Genomic DNA, 20,289 nt, shown 5'->3' with positions numbered 1-20,289 from the left:
TTTAAACATGAATCAGGTGTCTCATGAAGTCAAAATGATGTCAATACACTAACAAGTGTTCAGTAAATCATCTTTCATGTTTTATGCTGCTAATAAGAACATACACTAACCACACTGGCAACTGACTTTTCTTGTTTTAGTTCAATTTGTGTCCATTTAACTTGTATTTTGGAGAGCATACTTTTTCATGGAGTAATGCCTGAAAAACACACACACACACACACACACTCAACCACTCAACCACAGTCCAGACTTCAGAACATGGAATATGAATATGAAAGGGCTTCTTTCAACAACAACGGAAAAACAAGAGTGCTGCCAGTGCTTATTGGGACCAAATGAAGGAAAGCTGAGCAACATTGGATTGTGAGCTCTCTCCCTCAACACAAACATCCAATGATCACATTAGCGATGGATCAGAGCTGTGCCATTATTGTGTGTCTTGTCTTGTTTATAGCTTAATCTTCAGTCACTTTTGCATTAGAACAAAGGAGAAACTTCATTTATGGAGTTACATGTTCACTATTGTTTATATTTTTTTCCCAGAGGCAATTGTTTGGTTTACTGGCCAAACATTTTTTATATAAAAGGTCACTGATGTCCACATTATATGTAGCATGCTTAACACTGAACAAACCACCTGAAAACAAGCTAACGTGTTTGAAAGGAAATGGTGGTTTTGCTATCCACAATAGTGTACTCGATTTTTTGTCCATCATAATGCAGTGTCGTTTTCTTCAACTAGAATAAAAAAGATGTTAGAGTCCATGAAAATGTTGCGTCAAATCTTAAGTATTTCTTAAAAACAAAGCATATTCATGACTAAATAATTGACACAGTCATCAGATTTTGATTCAAACATTTATAATTCCTGGTTGGTACACATAAACATATGACATCACCTTATTTTGGTCTTGTTTCCAACTTCAAACCGGTTAGAAAAACGTAACATCACCCATTTAAAAGCCTAAAAAGAGGGCCTTTATAAGACACTGGACTCTCAACCGTTTAAACACTCACAGCTGGAGTGTGAGGTGACTACTGCCATCGAGCAAGGCACCAACTCACACAACTGCAACAGCGGCTCAGCTCTCAATAAGGACTGTAGTTACACCAATAAGCAGCTCCCAATGGTGAGCCCTTCCTTCGTCTGCTGCTACAAGATAAGAATGTGCTCTTAGTGATGTTTTCTTCTTAAAGTGGACATATCATGCTATATTTGAAACATATATTGTAGGGCCATACCTATACAAAACATGTCTGTGAAGTTTTTTTTTCAAAATACCAAACAGATCACCCATTGTAGACATGCCATACTGCTCAAACCGCTCTTTTGCAGCCCTATTAGAGAAACGCGGATCTTGGGTCCTTAGCTTGAAAAAAAGAAAGAAGAGGAGGCGGAGCTAATGCCTGATCAGAATTCTACCGGAGATAAAGTTCAATTCTGCTGTGATAAAACGCCATCCTGTTTAAACCACGTCAAGGATTATTTCTGAAATAGTATGGAGCTCAAATGCTTTTCCTCTTGCAGGTTTATCACAAGGTGAGTTCTTTTTGTATTTCCTGCTTTTTAAACACATGTACTCTACAGTACAGGTTAGCTCTGAGTGTTAGCGAGGCTTGACGAGATTACGTCCAAAACACGTCAGGCATTGTTTCTGATAGCAACTTTTCTGACGTCACAGCGGATGGACACGTCACAGCGGATGGAAATCTGTATCCGCTCGTTGTACACCCGTTTTTAAAAGATTTGGGTACGGAGGAAAAGAGAGGGTTTTATTTTCTGACGCTGCGTGAGTTCCCAGACGCACCGGGGACACATATTTATGTATAAAAGACATCACAAAGTGCATTTTGCATGATAGATCCCCTTTAAATAACACACAAACACACACTCTCTCACACACAGAGACCTCTTTCCCTTTCAACTTTTCATACACTCACCAGCTATGCATATAGATGCATATCTTAAATATTACCAACCCTTCTGATAATAATCTCCACACACATACTGAGCAGTCTGACGTGTTTCCGCCACACAAAAGCAACCTGCAGTCAAAAAGAGGGGGAGGAAAACCCAAGGAAAAAAAAGTACAGTCAAAGTAAAAAGGAGAAGAAAGAGTGAGGGCAGGTGCTGACCCCCAGAGCTGCTAACATATGTTGTTATCGGTGTGTAATTTCTCTGCTGCAGATTATTATCTCCTTATCAGAGAATGGCTGGTGTACTGACATCCGCCCATCAAACGGTGACTCAGGCCCCAAATTGCATCAATCAGGGTCTGGAGTGGAGCGGTGCTTTGAGTTCCTTAAATTGGTGGGATAACAAATCCACTTCCAATTGTTACCTTAGATTTAAACTTTTGATGGGAAACTGTGGGAAACGAAGCAGAGAGAGCAGAAATACTGTCGAGTTGGGGGAAATAGTTGACAAGATGGCTTGTGAGAATGTACAGCAAGATTATCTTGTCTGTCTGTCAGACTCTCTGTTTGTCTATGTTTGTTTGTCTGTCTGTCTGTCTGCCAGCCAACATCAAAACCCACGTAAGTCCTACCAGCAACACATCTGTAACAGGAAGCAATCACTTCAGGAGCTAAATGACTATTGAAAGGCGTCAGTCATGTCCGTGGCCAGAGCAGCAAGGATGTTGCACAGCATGATGCTGGAGGCATTTGTTTCTTCAAGAAGTCCTTTTTTCAGGACTTTGACCAAAATAACAAGAAATCTGTTTCTACAGGAGTTATGGTGTTTTAAATGATTTTATATGTGTTCTGGCTGTCACATGTGTGTATGTGTTCTCCCTTATGACCTTGGTTGCTACGTCCCTCTGCGTCATGTTGTGTCATCAACTTACAATTCAATTATTCCCTGTAAACTGCTTATTAAAAAAGGGGGAAAAAATAAATTTTTGTTTTTTGTGTCAAGTGCTAAACTGTTATGCTGATTTCAAAGTGGATTTCAAATGTTTCACCATCCAAATATACCATATCATTCTCCAATCTGTGCAGTTTAATATCTTGTGCATTAATGAAAGTGATGGCCTGACCTGGGTGACTCAATCATCACAGTGTATGCTCTCCCCTCTGCCTGTGTGTGCATTTTGTTGCCATGGTCACATGATCGCTTGTGACAGGGGTCATGAAGGGTCAAGTGGGGTCATGAGTAGTATCCTGACATCCTGCAAGTCTAATCACCTGTTTATTTTTTTAACAACCAAACTCTGAACCACACTTGCAGAAAAAGAGAGAGTGAGAAGAAAGAGAGAGTGTCAAAGTGACAGTAAAAACAAGAGGTGGATTCAGGTTCATGACTGATCTCACGCACGGGATGTGTATCTAATATTTACCAATGGTTTTTCTGCAACACGCCACGCTTGTTCAGATCTACAGAACTTTTGTTGCCGATCCAGAAGTTATAAAAGATACCAAATATGTTAAGAATTAAATGTGGATTTGGGGAAGTGTGCATAAAATGATGCAAATATTTATATTTGACTAAACGGTGCAGCTACTAAGATAATGATATACTATATATAACACATTTTTCAAGAGCTTAAACACATGGAAAAAATAATTAAGGCAGTCTGTTGGGTTAAGGAGAATGAATCTGGCACTATACTGCATATTAAAGCTTGTTGCTGCCCTCTTTTGGGAAGTATTGGGAGACTACTGCTTTGTTGTTCACTGCAATTGTAATGACCACAATTCACCACAGAGGGGCGATATATAACCGACTGAAGAAGGACATGTGTTCTGATAGGAATATACACCAAGGTCATTGACAACATGTTGAACCTAGAGAGATTTGTAATCATGAAACAATAGCTTTTTTGTATTAGTTTTTTTACTTTTATCTCAGTGCATTATGAAGCCTAACAGTGTTCTTGTTGGACCCCGGTCCGTGATTAGTGTTATATGTTTTCTCATTTCCAATTTGTAAATTATTTTGGTAGCCTACTCATCTCTTTCAGTGACTGTCCTCGTGCGTTTCCCTGCTTCCCGCCCGTGTGATTAGCTACCTCGTCATGATTAGTTTCACCTATACCTCGTCATGATTAGTTTCACCTATAGGCCTACCTCATTACCTCCTTGAGTATTTATCCTCCCCTTTGTCTGCAGAAGCTCGTCTTAATAAGCGTTGCATATTATTTATCTGGTGGTTGACCATTGCCTTGCGTTTTGGAAACATTTGACATTACTTTTGACAGTGACCTTTGTGAAGAACTTTATTAGTTTAAAATTAACCTTTACCTGTGTCTCTTGAGTTGTGCATTTGAATCGTCGTTCTGCTGTTTGCCAATGCTGCATGACGCTGCTGTCCATTTCCATCACTGCTTAGGATGTTACCACAAAGATCATTATCGTACTCTAAAGACACTTAACATATAGCTTAATTATTAAAATGATTAACCGTCTTAATCATTTTGGAACTTTGATTCTTGATAGTATGTTCTACATGCTGCACCTTGAATTGTTTGTGCACAATAGGCTTTGTAATCTTCTTAAACCTCAGGTTACCATTTTTCTTCGAAAGTGCTTATGTAAATAGGCAACAGGATTTTAGAAATAAAAGGAAATGTGACCACTGCATGATCTCTAAGGTGTTAAAAACGCTTAATATTAAAAGGTTGTTGTTTTTTTAGGTAATGTGTTTCTTAGTTGTAGCTAGTAAAAGAGATGTAATGTTACAAGAAAAAAAAGTAATAAACTAACAATAAGAAAGCTTTATGCTTTTTTGCTCAAAAGCAACTGGCAGGAACTAAATGCAGAATGTTTGTAAATGCAAATAAAAAAATTTGCAATGCCGAGAGACATGAGGATTATCCTTCAATTTGAATATGATAATATGTGGGATGCACATGTTTCACCCGGACTTTTTTTTAATATCAGACATCCCTCTATGCTTCTGTCAGACTTTGCATGGACAAAGTTCAAAGAGTCATAGTAACAGGATAGACTACAGCAGTCCTTCATTGTATGGGCTGTGTAAGCATGAGAGTGTTTATGTGTAGTAAATGAAAGCATATTGGAAACAGCAAGGTCTGTTTGTCTTCTCGTGTATTTATGTAAAGAGTAAACTAGTCTTTCTTTTTACAACTTTCTTCTTCGTAGCTTAAATGTAGCTTAATCTTTAAAGTTACAATATTTACAACATGATACATTTGTTACAGAGTACAATGTTCTCAATATTTAATATATTTTGTGTCTCCATGTAAAACTACTATGAGGTTACACCATGTTTGTTTCAAAGCCCTTCTGCCGGCAGGTTTTCTTTCTCTGTGAGCGACTTGTTGAATATTTTATCTCCAACAGGTAGGCTCAGGTTGCAGCGATGACTGACTGCGAGACAGGAGGAGATACATCTGCAGGCAAGACTTCAAACAGTAAAGGCATGGTGATGATAATGAGACATTTAATATCACAGATACAGGAGTAGGAATGCTTTTTATTGTGATCAGTGATGCTGAGAGGTAGAAGCTGATTACTACCAACACTGTCAAGGGGAAATGTTGGTATGTATGTATTGTGTTGTTTTAGTATTCACAACCCCACTAGTCTGTGTTCAATACATACAATAACTGTGCAGAACAACTGAATCACTTACAATAACCAAAATAGTGAACTAAATAAATGCAGAAGTTGTATCTCAAAATTACAAACTTTAACCATTCAATTGGATTTTTTTAAAATATAGTGTAACTGCCTTCTCATAAACTAGGCCCAAAATGAGCATGGGGTGGAAAGAAAAGGTTTGTTTCATTACAAGACTCAACATCTACTTTTCTGAAGACCTTCAGTTACAGTAAACACACCTTCAGTTCAGTGCTAGCTCCTCCCTCTTCCTGTACACCTGCATATAAACTCACCTGTAGCATCCGCAGCACAGATCCTCCACTTTTTACCTCGATCACACTACCTCCATCTCAACAAAACGTTGGTGAGTAAAATACTTTTTTAGAAATTATAATTTGTTATATATTGATTTGAATAACAATAAAACAAATGACCTTGTTTGTTCATTATGTTTAAAAGTTGGGATCATTAAAATGTATGTAATTCTATTTTTTTTTAAAACATTTATCTAAATCAAAATTATAACTAAAGGGAAACGTTTCTACCACTTTTAAGCAAATTGATCTTATATCTATGTTCAATTTCATTTAGCAGTTGTCAACAGAACTATTTGTCTGCTAATGATAAGATGATTTAGGGAAGAAAAAATGAAATGAAAGTCCATTTCCTGCCGAACAAAGTGCCCTTGTGAAACTGGAATTCACTCTAAATATTTCTCCGATCATTTTCCCAAGCTCTATCTTTCATCTGAACAAGGACTGTCTGTCTCCTGCTGGCTCCTTTGTAGTGTTGTGGGAACGGTGTTGCAAGGATCAAGTGACAGAGAGACAGAGAGACAGAGAGGTTCCCTTGACCGCTAATCTAGAGAGACACACGCACACAGGGACACGCAAAGACACACAGACAAAGACACACTGTCTAGGTTTGACATTTATACACTAACTAGTGACACTTTAAATCCAGGAAGTAATGTGAACACCTGTTACACTTACTGTCAAATGAGGTTGGAAAGAAAACATTAGGTATTTAAAAAGAAAAGAAGAAGTTTAAAGCACTTCAAGTCAATCAGCACAGAAATAACCTTTAAACATGTTTTACATTTTGCCACATTTTATAATATTTAACACCATCACCAGTAGTATTTAGGTTTAGGATTACTTTTATATTTCTGAAGAATCTTTCACCCCCCCCCCTTTTTCTCAGTTTTTACGAATCCTCCATTAGCTTCTTCTTGAATATAAAATGCACCTCATTATCATAGTAATGAAACCATGTGAGTGCGTTCTCAGTTCTGGTAAGAGGCTCTCCTTTGACCGAGGGTTGAACTGTACTCATTTACATTTTTATTTTACACTGACTTGAGTTGAAGTTGCATTTGAACGGATCCGAGACGGACAGACTGAAGTGGCCCTGAGCGTAAAGACAGTCATCTCTTCAATGCAGATGGATCTTTTGAAAAGCCTCTAAATGGCCGTAGATATACTCGTTGAAATTCTCCTTTCATCATTTTCAGTGGCCTTCAATATAAGCCCCTACTTGTATTTAAGTCTAGCCAAATGCTTGAATAAAACACATTTGCTTAAGGGCCAAACAAGAGCTTTTCTTCAGCCATATCTCATGTTACATTAGCTTTGAATGGCTGCAACAGGTCAAACAGTCATTTGGAGTTATGTATTTTGCTTATGATGTGTAATTTGAACATCCATCCACTCTCTATAAAGAGAGATGAGTTATTCACAGCTGTGATGGATGTTACATGTGAAATTGTACTCTTGTTCTGATTATGCCTTTATGTCTTGCCTCAATTTTGTCTTTACAAGCCCCCCCAACGTTTCTCTGTGATGTTCTTTGTGTCCTGACAGCAACTCGTCATGGCCTCCAGCATGTCGATGAGGAGCTTCTCTCTGGGCCGTCAGCCTTCCTTTTCCAGTCGCTCTCTGATGGATACTGGCCGCGCTCGCTCCCGTGCTTCTGTATCTTTCGCTACATCCAGCCCTCTGAGCCGCTCGGCCTCCATCGGCCAGGATCTCAACGGGCCAATCAGCCTGAAACTTAACGGCGTACATGGCAACAGCACCAACGATAAGGAAGCCATGCAGAGTCTCAACAGCCGTCTGGCCAACTACCTGGACAAGGTCTGATACATAAAACATTAACAGCACTGTTAAACTGTTGTTCAGCAGCCAAATGGGCGATGGGTGCATTTCTGTCAACATGCAGACAAGGAAATGATACTAGCAGCCAACTGAAACACTGAAATCATTCATTCGCATCTATTTGTCTTCATCCAGGTCCGTTCACTGGAGCACTCCAACGCAGACCTGGAGACAAAGATCAAGCAGGTGATGCTGGACCGCATCCCCAAAGGTCATGACCTTGATTCCATGATGGCCCAAGCTCATGCTGTTGAGCAAGAGGTAGGCATGAAGGGGCGGGCAAAAACATCTAACATTTCATAATAAAGGAATGCTGAAGGCCCATGGAGATTATTCAGACCTGCAGCCAGATGTGAGTTGTCTGTCAAGGAACAAGGTTATGATGTCATTGGATGTTTTACATAGACAAAACATTGATGCAAACATGGACACATGGACGCATCTTTTCGCAGGAGCTGCATCAGTAGATTCCTCAGAGGCAGAATTTCCCCTACACTTGATCTTTGGGTTAACTTGTAAACCTGAGTAAAGTTAATCATTATTTATGCTATGTTGTCCAAGCACAAAAGTTACAGTTTAATGAAAATGGAATGGGTTACTCTTTTGAATTTCTATGTGGCATTTGTACTTTTGTGCTTTCACTGCCAGAATACCTAATATAGTTCTGTGCGAAGATTGACATTGATGAAGGATGCTCACATTGTTTCCCCATGTTAATGTCTGCCAGGTGAGGAAGAGGACCTTGGAGAATGCACGTCTCATGTTAGAGATCGATAATGCTAAACTGGCTGCAGATGACTTCAGAATCAAGTGAGTGACTCAGGATCAATGCGAACAACTGCCTGAAACTATTTGATTAACTGCCTTTTAGAGCCCTTTAGAGTTAGATTAAAGTCTTTGATTTAGGCTTTACTACCTGTGCAGCATGGTAGCATTACATTCATATTAAACAGATTAAGTCTTTTTGTATCATGTTGAATCTGTTGAGGTATTTAATGCACATTTATGATTCAGATCATTTTTATCACTGACAAAAACGATTACCTTGTACTGCTTCAACTGTGCTATACTATTCCTGTCCTTTAAAATCTACCAGGGTCATAGAAACGTTTGGGTATTGTATTTAATGATTACAAAGAGATGAAATGAAACGAAAATCAATACAATAAAATAGAAAATACTTCATAAGGCATTTGCTATTGCCATTAAAAAAGAAAGTAAATAAACAACTTATTCCTTTATTTATCTGAAATGAACCAGGTGGGAGACTGAGCTGGTGATGTGTCAGTCTGTGGAGAGAGACTGTGTTGCTCTGAAAAAGGCCAAGACCGACCACGAGCAGATCATCGCCTCCTTGAGGGGAGATCTGGACAGCCTGAAAGAAGAGCTGTACTTCCTCAAGAAAAACCACGAGGAGGTGAGTCTGTTCTAACTCTATCTGTTTGGACTCACTTCTTAACTTCTTTGCCCACATTTGTGCTGTATGCCAATCTGTTAACACGCTCTTCACCACATTATCTTCTCCATTACTCCACATTTGCCTCTTCTCATTTTCATGTTGGCCCTCTCTCTTGTTCTCCAACCTGCCATCGCAAACAACAAGTTGTTTGATTTCAGGCTGACCCAGTTTAGTGGACTCAAGAGGTCTTATTTGGAGCTTAAGCACACAGATATGTGTGGGGGGGGGCAGGAGAGAAAGAGGTGGTCCTCTGGTTACTACAGATTAAAGGAGCAGTTAGATCTGGTTTCACAGACCTGCTGTTTCTGCCCAATCAGATGATCCCTGTCATCCTCTGGGGGGGATATGAAGATAAGATAATTCACCCCCTCTCACCATGAGAAGTATCGATCTCCTACTAACAGAAACAGGATGTGAATAAAACTGCACAGATCCAATTCATCACCTACTGCAGATATTTGTTATCGACTAAATGAGACTGAGAGGATTATTTTTGGCTGTTAATCCTGAAATATATAAAGCACATGTATCCTGCATGTGTGACACCTATGTTTATTTCATTTATTGTTTGTCTGATTTGACAACATGTACAGGTTTGTACCTTGCCTCTGTGTGTCTCAGCTTTGAAATGAATGTCAGGCCTTTTTGTTGAAAATAAAGACTTTCCCCCCACTGACATACCTAGGCAACGAGATCCCATCACATCTCTCGTGCACCCCCTTCCTGAGCAAGGATACAATTACTGTGCATGCATTTTAACTGTATTCTTCAACAAAGCCTAGAAGATTGCATATATGTAGGCTAGCAAGAACATTAAATGCACACCACATCATATTAAAACATGTGTGACATGACACAATGCCACAAGTGACAAAGAAGCGAGAGTGAAAGAGATCTAGAGAATATGGATAAATAGAGTTTAGTGTGTGTGAGGTAAGGTGAGCTCTGCCCCATCAACTATTGATCGAGAGCATCTAAATAATAAAGATGTCCTCACATCCTCTATGCCAACATGTGGTGTAGAATTTACAAACCAATTGCTGCTCCCATATGTCGCCTGTTCATTTACACATATGGGACTTTATTTAGACATGACACAATGCAACCATTATGTTTCTCGTAAATATACACAGTTTGATAAAGCATAATTCAGGATCTAAGTATTGCATCTCCTCCAACTGCAGGAACTGGAGCAGATGAAGTCCCGTATTGCCAGAGATGAGGTGAATGTGGAGGTGGACTCAGCCAGCGGGCCTGAGCTGGGCACCATTCTGTCCGGCCTGCGCTCCCAGTATGAGGGGATTGTCAAGAAGAACAAGGACCAAACGGAGCAGTGGTACCTCAAGAAGGTGAGGAGAAAAATGCAAGGAATTCATTCTAAGAGGCCAAAGTAACGTCTTCGTATGTCCAACCAAAAGTCAAACACCCTAAGCAGCAAATCCTCACCTGTGGGAAGCTTGAGCAAGCAAATATTTAGCAATTTTTTTACAGTTTATGCTTGAAAATGTTTCATCAAAATGATTGTCTTTTTTCTGTCTGTTGATTGATTGAAAAATATTTTTTATTTCTACAGTTACAGTCTGATGTCAGAATAATCATTATAATCGTTTTTCTGAAACGATGTGAAAAACAAATTCTTAATTTAGAGAACTCGTAAAGAGTGAGTGGAAATTCACAATTGCCAAATTCATCTAATAACACAATGTATTTCATGTGCGTGTGTATTCTGGTGTTTTTGTGTCCAAACAAGCTGGAGACGGTGCAGAATGAGGTGAAGGAGAGCAATGAGGCTCTGAGAGGAGCTCAAGGCGAGCTGATGGAGAGGCAGCGCTTCCTGCAGAACCTGGAGGTGGAGCTGGAGAGTCTGCACAAACAGGTGAGCTGCTACGCCTGAGGACAAAAGTTGCAATTGGAGCAAAAATATCCAAAGAACACTCACAAGAAACATAGGAAGAGGACTTTATTCTACATACAGTTAGATAAAAGAAAAAAGGTAATAGAGAAATGCTGAAACTGGACATGGTTGTAAATGTGTGTGTGTGTGTGTGTATGTTTCTACATATAGAGCTGTGCAAACTAAATAAAATGCACATAAAGCAGTGATTTTAAAACATAGTTATGAGTGTCACATTTGCGCAGAGCCGTAATTAGTTATGGCATTGTATTGAACAAAGGCCAGATTTAGAGGGGATTTGTCAAATACCAATGCAGAAAATCCTTACACAAGTTCAGATTCTGTCTCACGTTCATCAGTGTCTGACAAAAATAAAAAATAAAAATTTCTCTCTAGACTAATCCTGTGTTGACAGTCAACATGTTATCCCACGCTAATAAGTCTAGCTAGAAGATAGCAGATTCAGTTGCTAAAGTGTATGGGGGTGGGTGTCTGTGGCGAAACAGGTAATCATGTCTGCACAGCGAATGTTTGTTTTGGATGCCAAGGCCTTGTCAGCTCAGGTTTTTGTTGATGGTGGTTTGGGAAGTAATTTCAGAATCAGAAGAAGACACAGAGGGTAGATTTCCACTGACTGGCAAACACTCTGATGAAATGTGAGGCGGTTGAAAAGCCAAAATTAGGAATAATTTTGGGCATTTCCCAGGTCACCGGTCATTTAACCTTCCAAACTGATATGATGATGGGCAACACATTGGTAACATTAGACCCAGGAATGTGGAAAAGGCAGGTTAGGCCTTATTATTGTTGTTTTTTTGTCTCAGGTAGCAGCGCTGGAAGGTAACCTGGGTGAGACCGGTCAGAAGTACTCTACTGAGATGGAGCGTCTGCAGGCCACTCTGAACCAGCTAGAGGATGACCTCTCTCAGCTCAGGCTGGACATGCAGCGCACCAAGACCGACTATGAGCAGCTCCTCCGCATCAAACAGAACCTGGAGATGGAGATCGCCACCTACAGGCGCCTGCTGGAGGGAGAAGAAAGGTGAGTTTCACCAGGAACATGGCTGAATGAGAGCCAGACTTCAAAATAGCACCCTCATATCAGTTCACTACAATCAGCAGCCAGATAGCCTTGCTTAGCATACAGGCTGGAAGCAGGGGGTAACCACTCATCATTGCCCAATACTCACAAAATATAACTTGTTGAGCTGGGAAAATGTAATGAGATATGCAAATGCTTGCCTCATGTACAAAATAATACACGGCCTTACCTCACCTCCGCTCAGACATTTTATCACCATACGCACACCTGTAACTAGGTCAACAAGAGCTGCAACAAGAGGAGATTGCGTTGTTCCATTAAGGAAGAGTTCATTCAGCCAATCTTCTTTTTCTTTTAAAGCTGCACAACAGTGGAACTCAATCCCAGTAAAGATTAGAGAACAAAACACCTGTAGTTTATTTAAATCTAACTTAAAAACATGGTTAGTGGAAAGTCAGCTCTGTCAACACTGACACAATCTGCACTTTACAACGCTCTGTTTGTACATGTGCCTTGACCTGTTGCTATCTGTCTACTTTGTGAATATGTATTTTAGTTTTGTTTTTATGTTTTTATATATGCTTTTATCATAATATCTCTGTTGAATGTTGTTTTACTGATTGTATTTACCTGTTATTTGAAGTGAATTTTTGTTTTTAGGATGACTTTCAACATCTGTCCAGGGACTACAGACGAAAAATAGCCTGTTGGCTAACTCTGGCGCATTTACAGAAATATCAATCAATGTGCACTGTCCCTGTCAAATAAATATATAAATAAATAAAAAATACTAGCTTAGCCCTTTACAAGTACCACTGTGAAAAGAACATTTTCCAATTAGTTTTTGACCAGATTTAGAGAAACTAATTAGTAGAATTTATTACGTTGGACAGAGGCAGGTTAGCTGTTCCTCCAGTCTTTCCAGTCTTTATTCCAAACTAAGTTAACTCCTCATAGTGCCTCTAGATACAAGAGTGGTTCTCATCTAAGTAACAGGAAAACAGTTTTTCCCAAAATGCTAAACTGTTCCTCTTAAAAATGTAAATGCTGATTATAGGTCAATTTAAATCTGTTTATTCTGACATGTATCATTTCTGCCCCTCAGTGTCAAGGAAGTCCCTCTTCCACCAAAAAGTGAGTACCTGGCCTCTGATTTTTACCGAGATAAATAAAGTGCAAAGTCACAACTTTTATGTCGGAAGAACTTCCAAGCACAGTATTTTATAAAAAAGCATGTAGCACACCAAAGAGTAAAGCACTGCTCATTCACTCATTTATATCTGCAATTTATCACAACCTGAAGGAAACACCAGGGTTGTAAAGAGTGACTAAAGCTGTGATAATAAACGAGATAAGTTGAGCAAACATAATATTCATTCACACGCCGAGCGGCCCAGGAATAATGTCTGTTTCATGAACCTCAAAACAATGCAAACAACACTAACAGCTCAGCTCCTATAGCAACACATATGGGTGTGAAAACATTTATCGCAATTATGTAACTGTTGTATGCTAATCTCACTGACTCATGCTGGATTAACAAACTGCAAGGTCTTGTGGTTATGTTCACCATCAGCAGACCAAAGACAACACAGAACCAACGACTGTGACGCCTTTAAGAGTCCTTTGTGAGACAGGATCGTTAATCATTTAAAGCTGTTTTTACAAACTGTGTCTTTAGTGAAAAATGCACATAGTCCTTTAATTTAAGCTGTCAAAACATGACATGTGCATTACTGGTGAAGGTCAGTGTGAAATACATACAACTCCATCAGGAGAAATAAGTGTTACAGAGTGACGGAAGAATCAACCAAAATTAAAGAGTAATATGAGTCCAAATGTTATGTTGCCTTCTCATTTAACTGCCTCCATGTTGTCTCTTCTCTCCCCCCTTTCTCTCATATCTTTTCATATTTTGTCTCATTTGATCTCATCTTCTACATTTAAATGATCATTTTATTGTTTTTTCTTTCCACTTGATCTCATATCACCAATCCTTTCTTCTCACTTGGATTATCGCAGTTTACTACCTATCCTGTGTAAATCAAACTCAAAACTATTCTCATATTACTGGATGTCATCTCAATTAATTTGATCTAATCTCATTTAAAATCATACTTTAAAAAAATATGTTCTTTTCCATTTCATCCCTTCTCATGTCATTTCATTTGATCTCATCCCATCTCATCTCTGTCTGTGCAGAGGAGCCTGATGTTCGCACCAGGAAAATTGTGAAGGTGGTGACTCAGACGATGATCAACGGCAAAGTGGTGGACGAGACCAGCGAGGTGGAGCAGATCGAAGAGACCAAGAAATAAAAAAAGGGGAGTGGGGATACACATTTTTAAAAAAGAAGCAAGATGCAAAAAATGACAGGGTCTTGCGAAACAAAAAAGAGGGCGGGAGACATGTTTCCGGATGTTTCAAAAGAGCTTTAGAGTATCATTTATTCTTCTCAAATGAGAAAATATTGTTTTCAATAGGGAATTTTTGGGGGTATTGCTCGACTATGAATGTTTTGTTTTTTCAGTTAATGGTTTTTCCAAGGTTGACTTATCAGTGACACTGATTTGATTCTGGAGATAATGCTACAATATATATATATATATATATATCCAGTGCTGTAGTTATGCATGCTTATACCATTTTAGAATAGAAGTGCCTTTTTTGTTTCTGTGAGAGCAACCGAGAAACCATGTTCATTCTGTTTTACTAAAGACTGCTGTGTACTTCAACAAGATATTTATTACTTAGTGTGGAAATGTTTACTTTGGTAGGTGTAAAACATTCCTTTCCTGCTTTGACAAGAATATAATTTACATGTTTTTATTGTTTTTGTGTTTGTATTTAGTCTAAATAAAGTTTTAATCCATAACATATTTACCTTTTCTATTCTTATGTCATTCACAATAAACATGTTGTTGCTTTTATACTGAAATAGACAAATGCTCTGAAGTGGGCTTGGTTCTATGTTACTGCAACCTGATAGGTTAAAGTTTCATAAAAGCATGTTGACTTTAAATCATGCAAATACTTTGAACAGGACTAATATCCTTGTCCTCCCAGGACTGTGTCACATCTGTGCTTTTATTATAATCATGCTAACATGCTCACAACAACAATGCTAACATGCTGATTTTCAGCAGGTATTATGTTGAACATGTTCACCATCGTTTAGTTGTTTGCCGTTTTAATATTTGTTATTTAGCTATATGCACGAAGCATTGGACTCTTTTTGACCTGATGATGAGCTTAAAGGAAAGTCAGATCACAAACATCATGAATGTCAGTAAAACATGTCATGGCAATCGATTAAATTGTTTAGATTTTTTAGTCTGGACCAAATTGTTGGCCAGAACAACAATTAAAGAACACATTAAAGAACATTATCATCCTTTAAAGGGGACCTATCATGCAAAATGCACTTTTGTACGCCTGTTATACATGAATATGTGTCCCCGGTGTTCCAGTGAACTCACCAAGTGTCAGGAAACACAACCCTCTCTATTTTCCTCCATACCCAAATCTCTAAAAAAAGGGGCTGCAACGGATCTGATACAGACTGATCCAGATTTGAACACTTTACTGACGTCAGTAAAGTGGCGCTACGGCTATTGGTCAACTCTCCACCTTTCAGTGGAATGAGAGGTTGGGCCACGGCCGACCATTGCTGCTCGAAAGCGCTGAAGACGCTGTAGTACATATGCCAGGCCTGTAAGTGGCGCTGTAGTCTGCCACAAAAGCAGCGAAGAAGACTTCCCTTGCATGGTTGCCATGGTTGCCCTTCTGTTTATTCTCCGCTGTGGCTCTTTTTCTCCCTCCCCGAGGCAAGCGTTTGCACCTCCTGCTTTAAAACAAATGAATAATGACTCTATATAATCATATGTAAGGGATAATGTGCAGCGTGCAGTCATTATGGGGAAAAGAACACCGACAGGCTGATCAGGAGCCCGACGCGAAGCGGAGGGATCTCGATCGGCATGAAGGCACATCATGCAATGTGCAATGTGCACATTATCCCGCTTATTACATGGCCACATTCTCGACAAAGTAACGACATGACTCCCAATATTAATTAAAATGCTTTTATGGATTTAGAAAATGATTTTATTGATTTAAAAAATTGTTGTATGTATTGATTTAAATTGACATGCATCCGCTAAGAAAAATAGTCCGTTACTGTTTGAACTAACGTAGCAATGGCAGGAACTGCTTCGATAGTGTTTTTGAGGAGCTTCTTGATTACAGATTTGAAAACATCGTTGCTTGCTTTAAAAGTAGCACAATTCATGATGTCAAACCTTGGAAAGTATCTAGATATCCCTGCCCTAATGCTAAAGTAACTGGCAACTGAATATGTGTCGCCGTTTGATGTCTATGTCTGGACCGCTGCGTAAAAAGGAGGGTTTCTGCCCCATTACTTCTCTTCTTACTTCTATAAGAATAAAACACGGTGGACGGGGATCTCTTTTTTTCCCCCTCTTCTCCCCGCTGCAGCCTAGCAGCTGATCTCAGAGCACGCTCCCCTCTCCTACAGGGGGGCGTGGTCAGTTGCAGCTCACAGAATCAGCCCCCTGCAAAAACAGGGCTGGAAAGAGCAAATAAAGCGAAATAAGGCATGGCTAAAATGCAGGATCTTTTTGGTATTTTGAAAAAAAAAACGACATTTATATACTTTATATAGGTATGGCCCTACAATATATTGTTCAAATATAGCATGATAGGTGTCCTTTAAATATGTGCGGATATTGCAGTAATAACACAACTATTTAGATCCTTATAAAACACTTTATAAATACTGCCATTTCAGAAAGAAGAAACACAATTAGTAGACTTTAAGTTTGAGTTCCTATGATAAATCTTGAGTGTCTTTTTAAACTAAATAGTTTTAAAGGACTGCAGTAAGGTTGTTTTATTGTGACAAATTATCTCGATCCATTTTTGTGGGGGAAGATAAATGTAGCTACAGTAATTAAAAAAATAAGTAACAAAATGAAAAGGTGAGAACTATATAATTACAGTATGGCTGTTGGTAGCATGTGATTGAACCCACAGTTGTTATGAGGTTAGACACACCTGTTGTTATTGTGGTTAGGTGTGAAGCAATGTCTTTATAGCAGCCAAAATGTACTCACTCTTTCATCAAGATCACTCCTCTAATAATGACAGTTCTACAGGACCAAAATGACTAGGATGAGACAAGGTTGTTCAACAAAACAAAGCAACCTGAATGACATTGCTGAAGTCTTAATGTTTCTTCTTTGTATACGCAGGGTATTTTCTTCTGCTCTACTTTGAAAGACTCTATTATATCTAATGATCCCTTAAAAGGCAACTCCTACTTATCATGATATAAAAACCACACTGTGACTCTCATCAACCCTATCATTTATGGTCACAACCTTTTGAGCCAGCGGTCACCATGCTCTTAAAGTGATCATGAACAAAAGTCAAAAAGGAAGGAAACCAAAATGACCTGTTGAAAGAAAACATGTCTCACTTTTCTAAATTAGTAATATGATATGAATGTCCCGAATTCATGAGAAATCCACATTAATCTACAAATCAACCACATTAATCATTATTAATTATACTTTTTAGGTTGTTCAAGCTCCTCATACAGATGAACACAGCAACAACTATTGCAAACAGCTGCTCTTGAACAACAACTCTACACCTCTGCCAAGCAGGTTTGTACATATCATTTTGTAGTTTACAGAGCAAACGTAAAACAGACCCAACCTGCAGAATGCGTAAACAATAAGAGTTCAACCGGCTACCTGAGATCACATGACAAACAGACACCAACAATCTGAATAGCAGAGGTTTTGAAAGTCAACGATACAAATGAGAGCATCCTGTATATAAAATAGTCTTCATGAATGAACTAAATATGACCCTGAAACACATTTTACTCCAGCCTCAGGTTATCTTCATGAACACCTTCATTCCCAGACATTACAATAAAAGCCCAGTGTTCGCAGTAATTACACACATTTGACAAGTTCCCCCGAGCAAGTTCCCTGTCTCAAAAAGTAATTAAATGACAGACAGAAAGTCAGCTGAGTCAGAAGGAGCATAAATAGAGAGACAGGTGTTCAATAAAATAAGCAAGAAAAGAAAAGTGTCACCCTGGTGCCCAGTGCTCATAATAACTGTAATTTCAGAAGCATCAGCAGCCTTTTATTCTGTTACTGCCATGCCCTTCTCACCAACTGACGCCTGATATGTAATGTAGAGGCGCTTTTTTTTAGAAAATGAGAATGCCCTCAGTAACCCCTTTAAAGGAGCAATTTCCCTCGAGAAAATATCTGTGTAATGAATGCCAGAATCCTACCTTTGATATCGAACCTATGACATAAAGTCTGTGTTTTCTGTAAGTCTAATTGGATTCAGGACCTTTTCAACTGACGTAAATAATACAGTACAACATAAACAGATTTCTGAAAACAAGTCAAACTGCTCTGGGAACAGATCAAATCATATCACTCACTCAACATCAAATGATCTTTTGTAAATAATATGCATTTTTAGACTGAATACAAGGTAATTTGCACATAATCACATATAGATTTAGGGACCTTTGATCATATAGAGACAGCGATAAGAAATGTTGCAGGCAATATTATCTGCACATTTATTTTTGGAGCAGGATTTTTTCTAAAGTATACGCAGAAGTATTTCTTGTGCTACCTCGATGTGGTAACTCAATTCAATATTAACAATGTTTTTTAATTGCACCCTTATCAGCCACTTACAACCCACAGATACACTTAATGGAAGTCTTTATTATACTGCAGGTGTGATTCATGGAGTCTGATCGACAAGCAGAAGCTTGTTTTATGTCTCTTGTGTCTTCTGACAGAGAGAGAGATAATGATGATAAATCGGAGACAGACAGATCATTGGATTAAGCGGTCTAGTGATTTTTCAAAAACAAGCAAACCTCCCGAGTTTAGACGCTGCATGCAGGCCCCATATAAAATACCTCGCTTCAATGTAGTTCAAAGTGAAACTGTATTATATAGTTATATTGTCCTTTTTTTTCTTCTTCTGTTGTTCCTTTATTGGTTATGTGAGCAAGAAAAGAGTAAAGCTAGAATAGAGTCAGATCAAATTTCTTCCCCCGCCCTGAGCCCACAATCACAAACACAACAGCACCAATTATCTCTCAGAGCCCTTCACCCCTCACTTCTTATTCTGCTAATGTCTTACTGCACTCTCAGAAGCAGATCTGAAATGCACCTCTTCTATTAAAAAAAATCACTTGCATATCACAACATCAGCACGATACGAATGTAACTTAGAATATACTAGAGTAGAAGGCCTTATTGTTTAATTTTCCACATGTTATTAGCTAAGACTGATTATCAATTCGGATAATGTTCATTGTTACTGATCAAAGGTGACAATTAATGACTGTGAAAATAAAACTATAACTAGGACAAATATTTATAACAGTCATAAACTATTAATATTATAAAAGGTATTCAAGCTCAGAGTACATTGTTCATTGTGGTTTGATGCCCCCTAGTGGGAACATGTATTATAGAGCTCAATATACATAATACATTCAAGTGTTTGCTACTTGCTATTGTAAAAACTAATTAAATAGCTGAATGCAGAGACATGATTCATGGTTTAAAAACCTTTCTCCCTCAGATACTTCAAAAGTCAGAAATGTCACAGTACGAGAGGCGACCACTTGATTGATACAGGCAAGTTGCTGAGTATAACCACAATATTAGATTAAGTAAACATTTCTTATGAGCAATGAGCAGATTTTTTCTAACCCCTTACTCTGGAATTCTGCAGACGTAGGATAATTGAGTTGGAGACTCACCAGACTTAAGCAGATAAATCCACTTATATTCTTACTTTAAGCCTGTTCACTATTTACATGAATACAGTCAATGTTTTAACAGAGAGTCTGGGTGAAAGCGTATCACAAATGGAAATCTAACATGTTTTTCCAATCAAAGTGCTGTAATGTTAGTTTCTTTTACTTTTATTGCCTTGAATTTAAGGGATATTAAAAAACAAATCTGTGTACTTTAGGAAAAAATATAGCAGTTACACAGGCTAAATAATGACAGAAGTATCAAACTCTGTTTTGATTTAGTTGTTTTAAATTGCGTTTCGCAGATGGTTTTATTTCCAGCGATGT

General features: G+C 38.5%; 1 protein-coding gene across 1 annotated transcript; it reads left to right on the top strand.

Moving 5' to 3' along the window:
- The first annotated feature begins 5,895 nt into the window (after positions 1–5,895).
- Positions 5,896–14,997, top strand: si:ch211-243g18.2 (uncharacterized protein LOC559906 homolog). Its single transcript, XM_034200562.1, has 10 exons — positions 5,896–5,935; positions 7,434–7,706; positions 7,863–7,988; positions 8,455–8,537; positions 8,988–9,144; positions 10,371–10,535; positions 10,937–11,062; positions 11,905–12,122; positions 13,228–13,256; positions 14,325–14,997. Exons 2-10 carry the CDS (start codon positions 7,443–7,445, stop codon positions 14,438–14,440), a joined length of 1,284 nt encoding a protein of 427 aa, XP_034056453.1. The 5' UTR covers positions 5,896–5,935; positions 7,434–7,442; the 3' UTR covers positions 14,441–14,997.
- Positions 14,998–20,289: the final 5,292 nt, after the last annotated feature.

The sequence above is a fragment of the Gymnodraco acuticeps genome, unplaced genomic scaffold (genome assembly GCF_902827175.1).
Source record: "Gymnodraco acuticeps unplaced genomic scaffold, fGymAcu1.1, whole genome shotgun sequence".
Lineage (NCBI taxonomy): Eukaryota > Metazoa > Chordata > Actinopteri > Perciformes > Bathydraconidae > Gymnodraco > Gymnodraco acuticeps.
Note: the sequence above shows the minus strand (reverse complement) of the source record. Positions and strands in the feature narration are given on the sequence as shown.

What these genes read in the sequence shown, in the direction of transcription:
- si:ch211-243g18.2 (XM_034200562.1), top strand. Translation starts at nt 7,443, where the DNA reads ATGGCCTCCAGCATGTCGATGAGGAGCTTCTCTCTGGGCCGTCAGCCT. An exon ending in TCAAGAAAAACCACGAGGAG is followed by an intron (nt 9,145 to 10,370) that starts GTGAGTCTGTTC and finishes CTCCAACTGCAG; the next exon opens with GAACTGGAGCAGATGAAGTC. An exon ending in AGCAGTGGTACCTCAAGAAG is followed by an intron (nt 10,536 to 10,936) that starts GTGAGGAGAAAA and finishes TGTCCAAACAAG; the next exon opens with CTGGAGACGGTGCAGAATGA.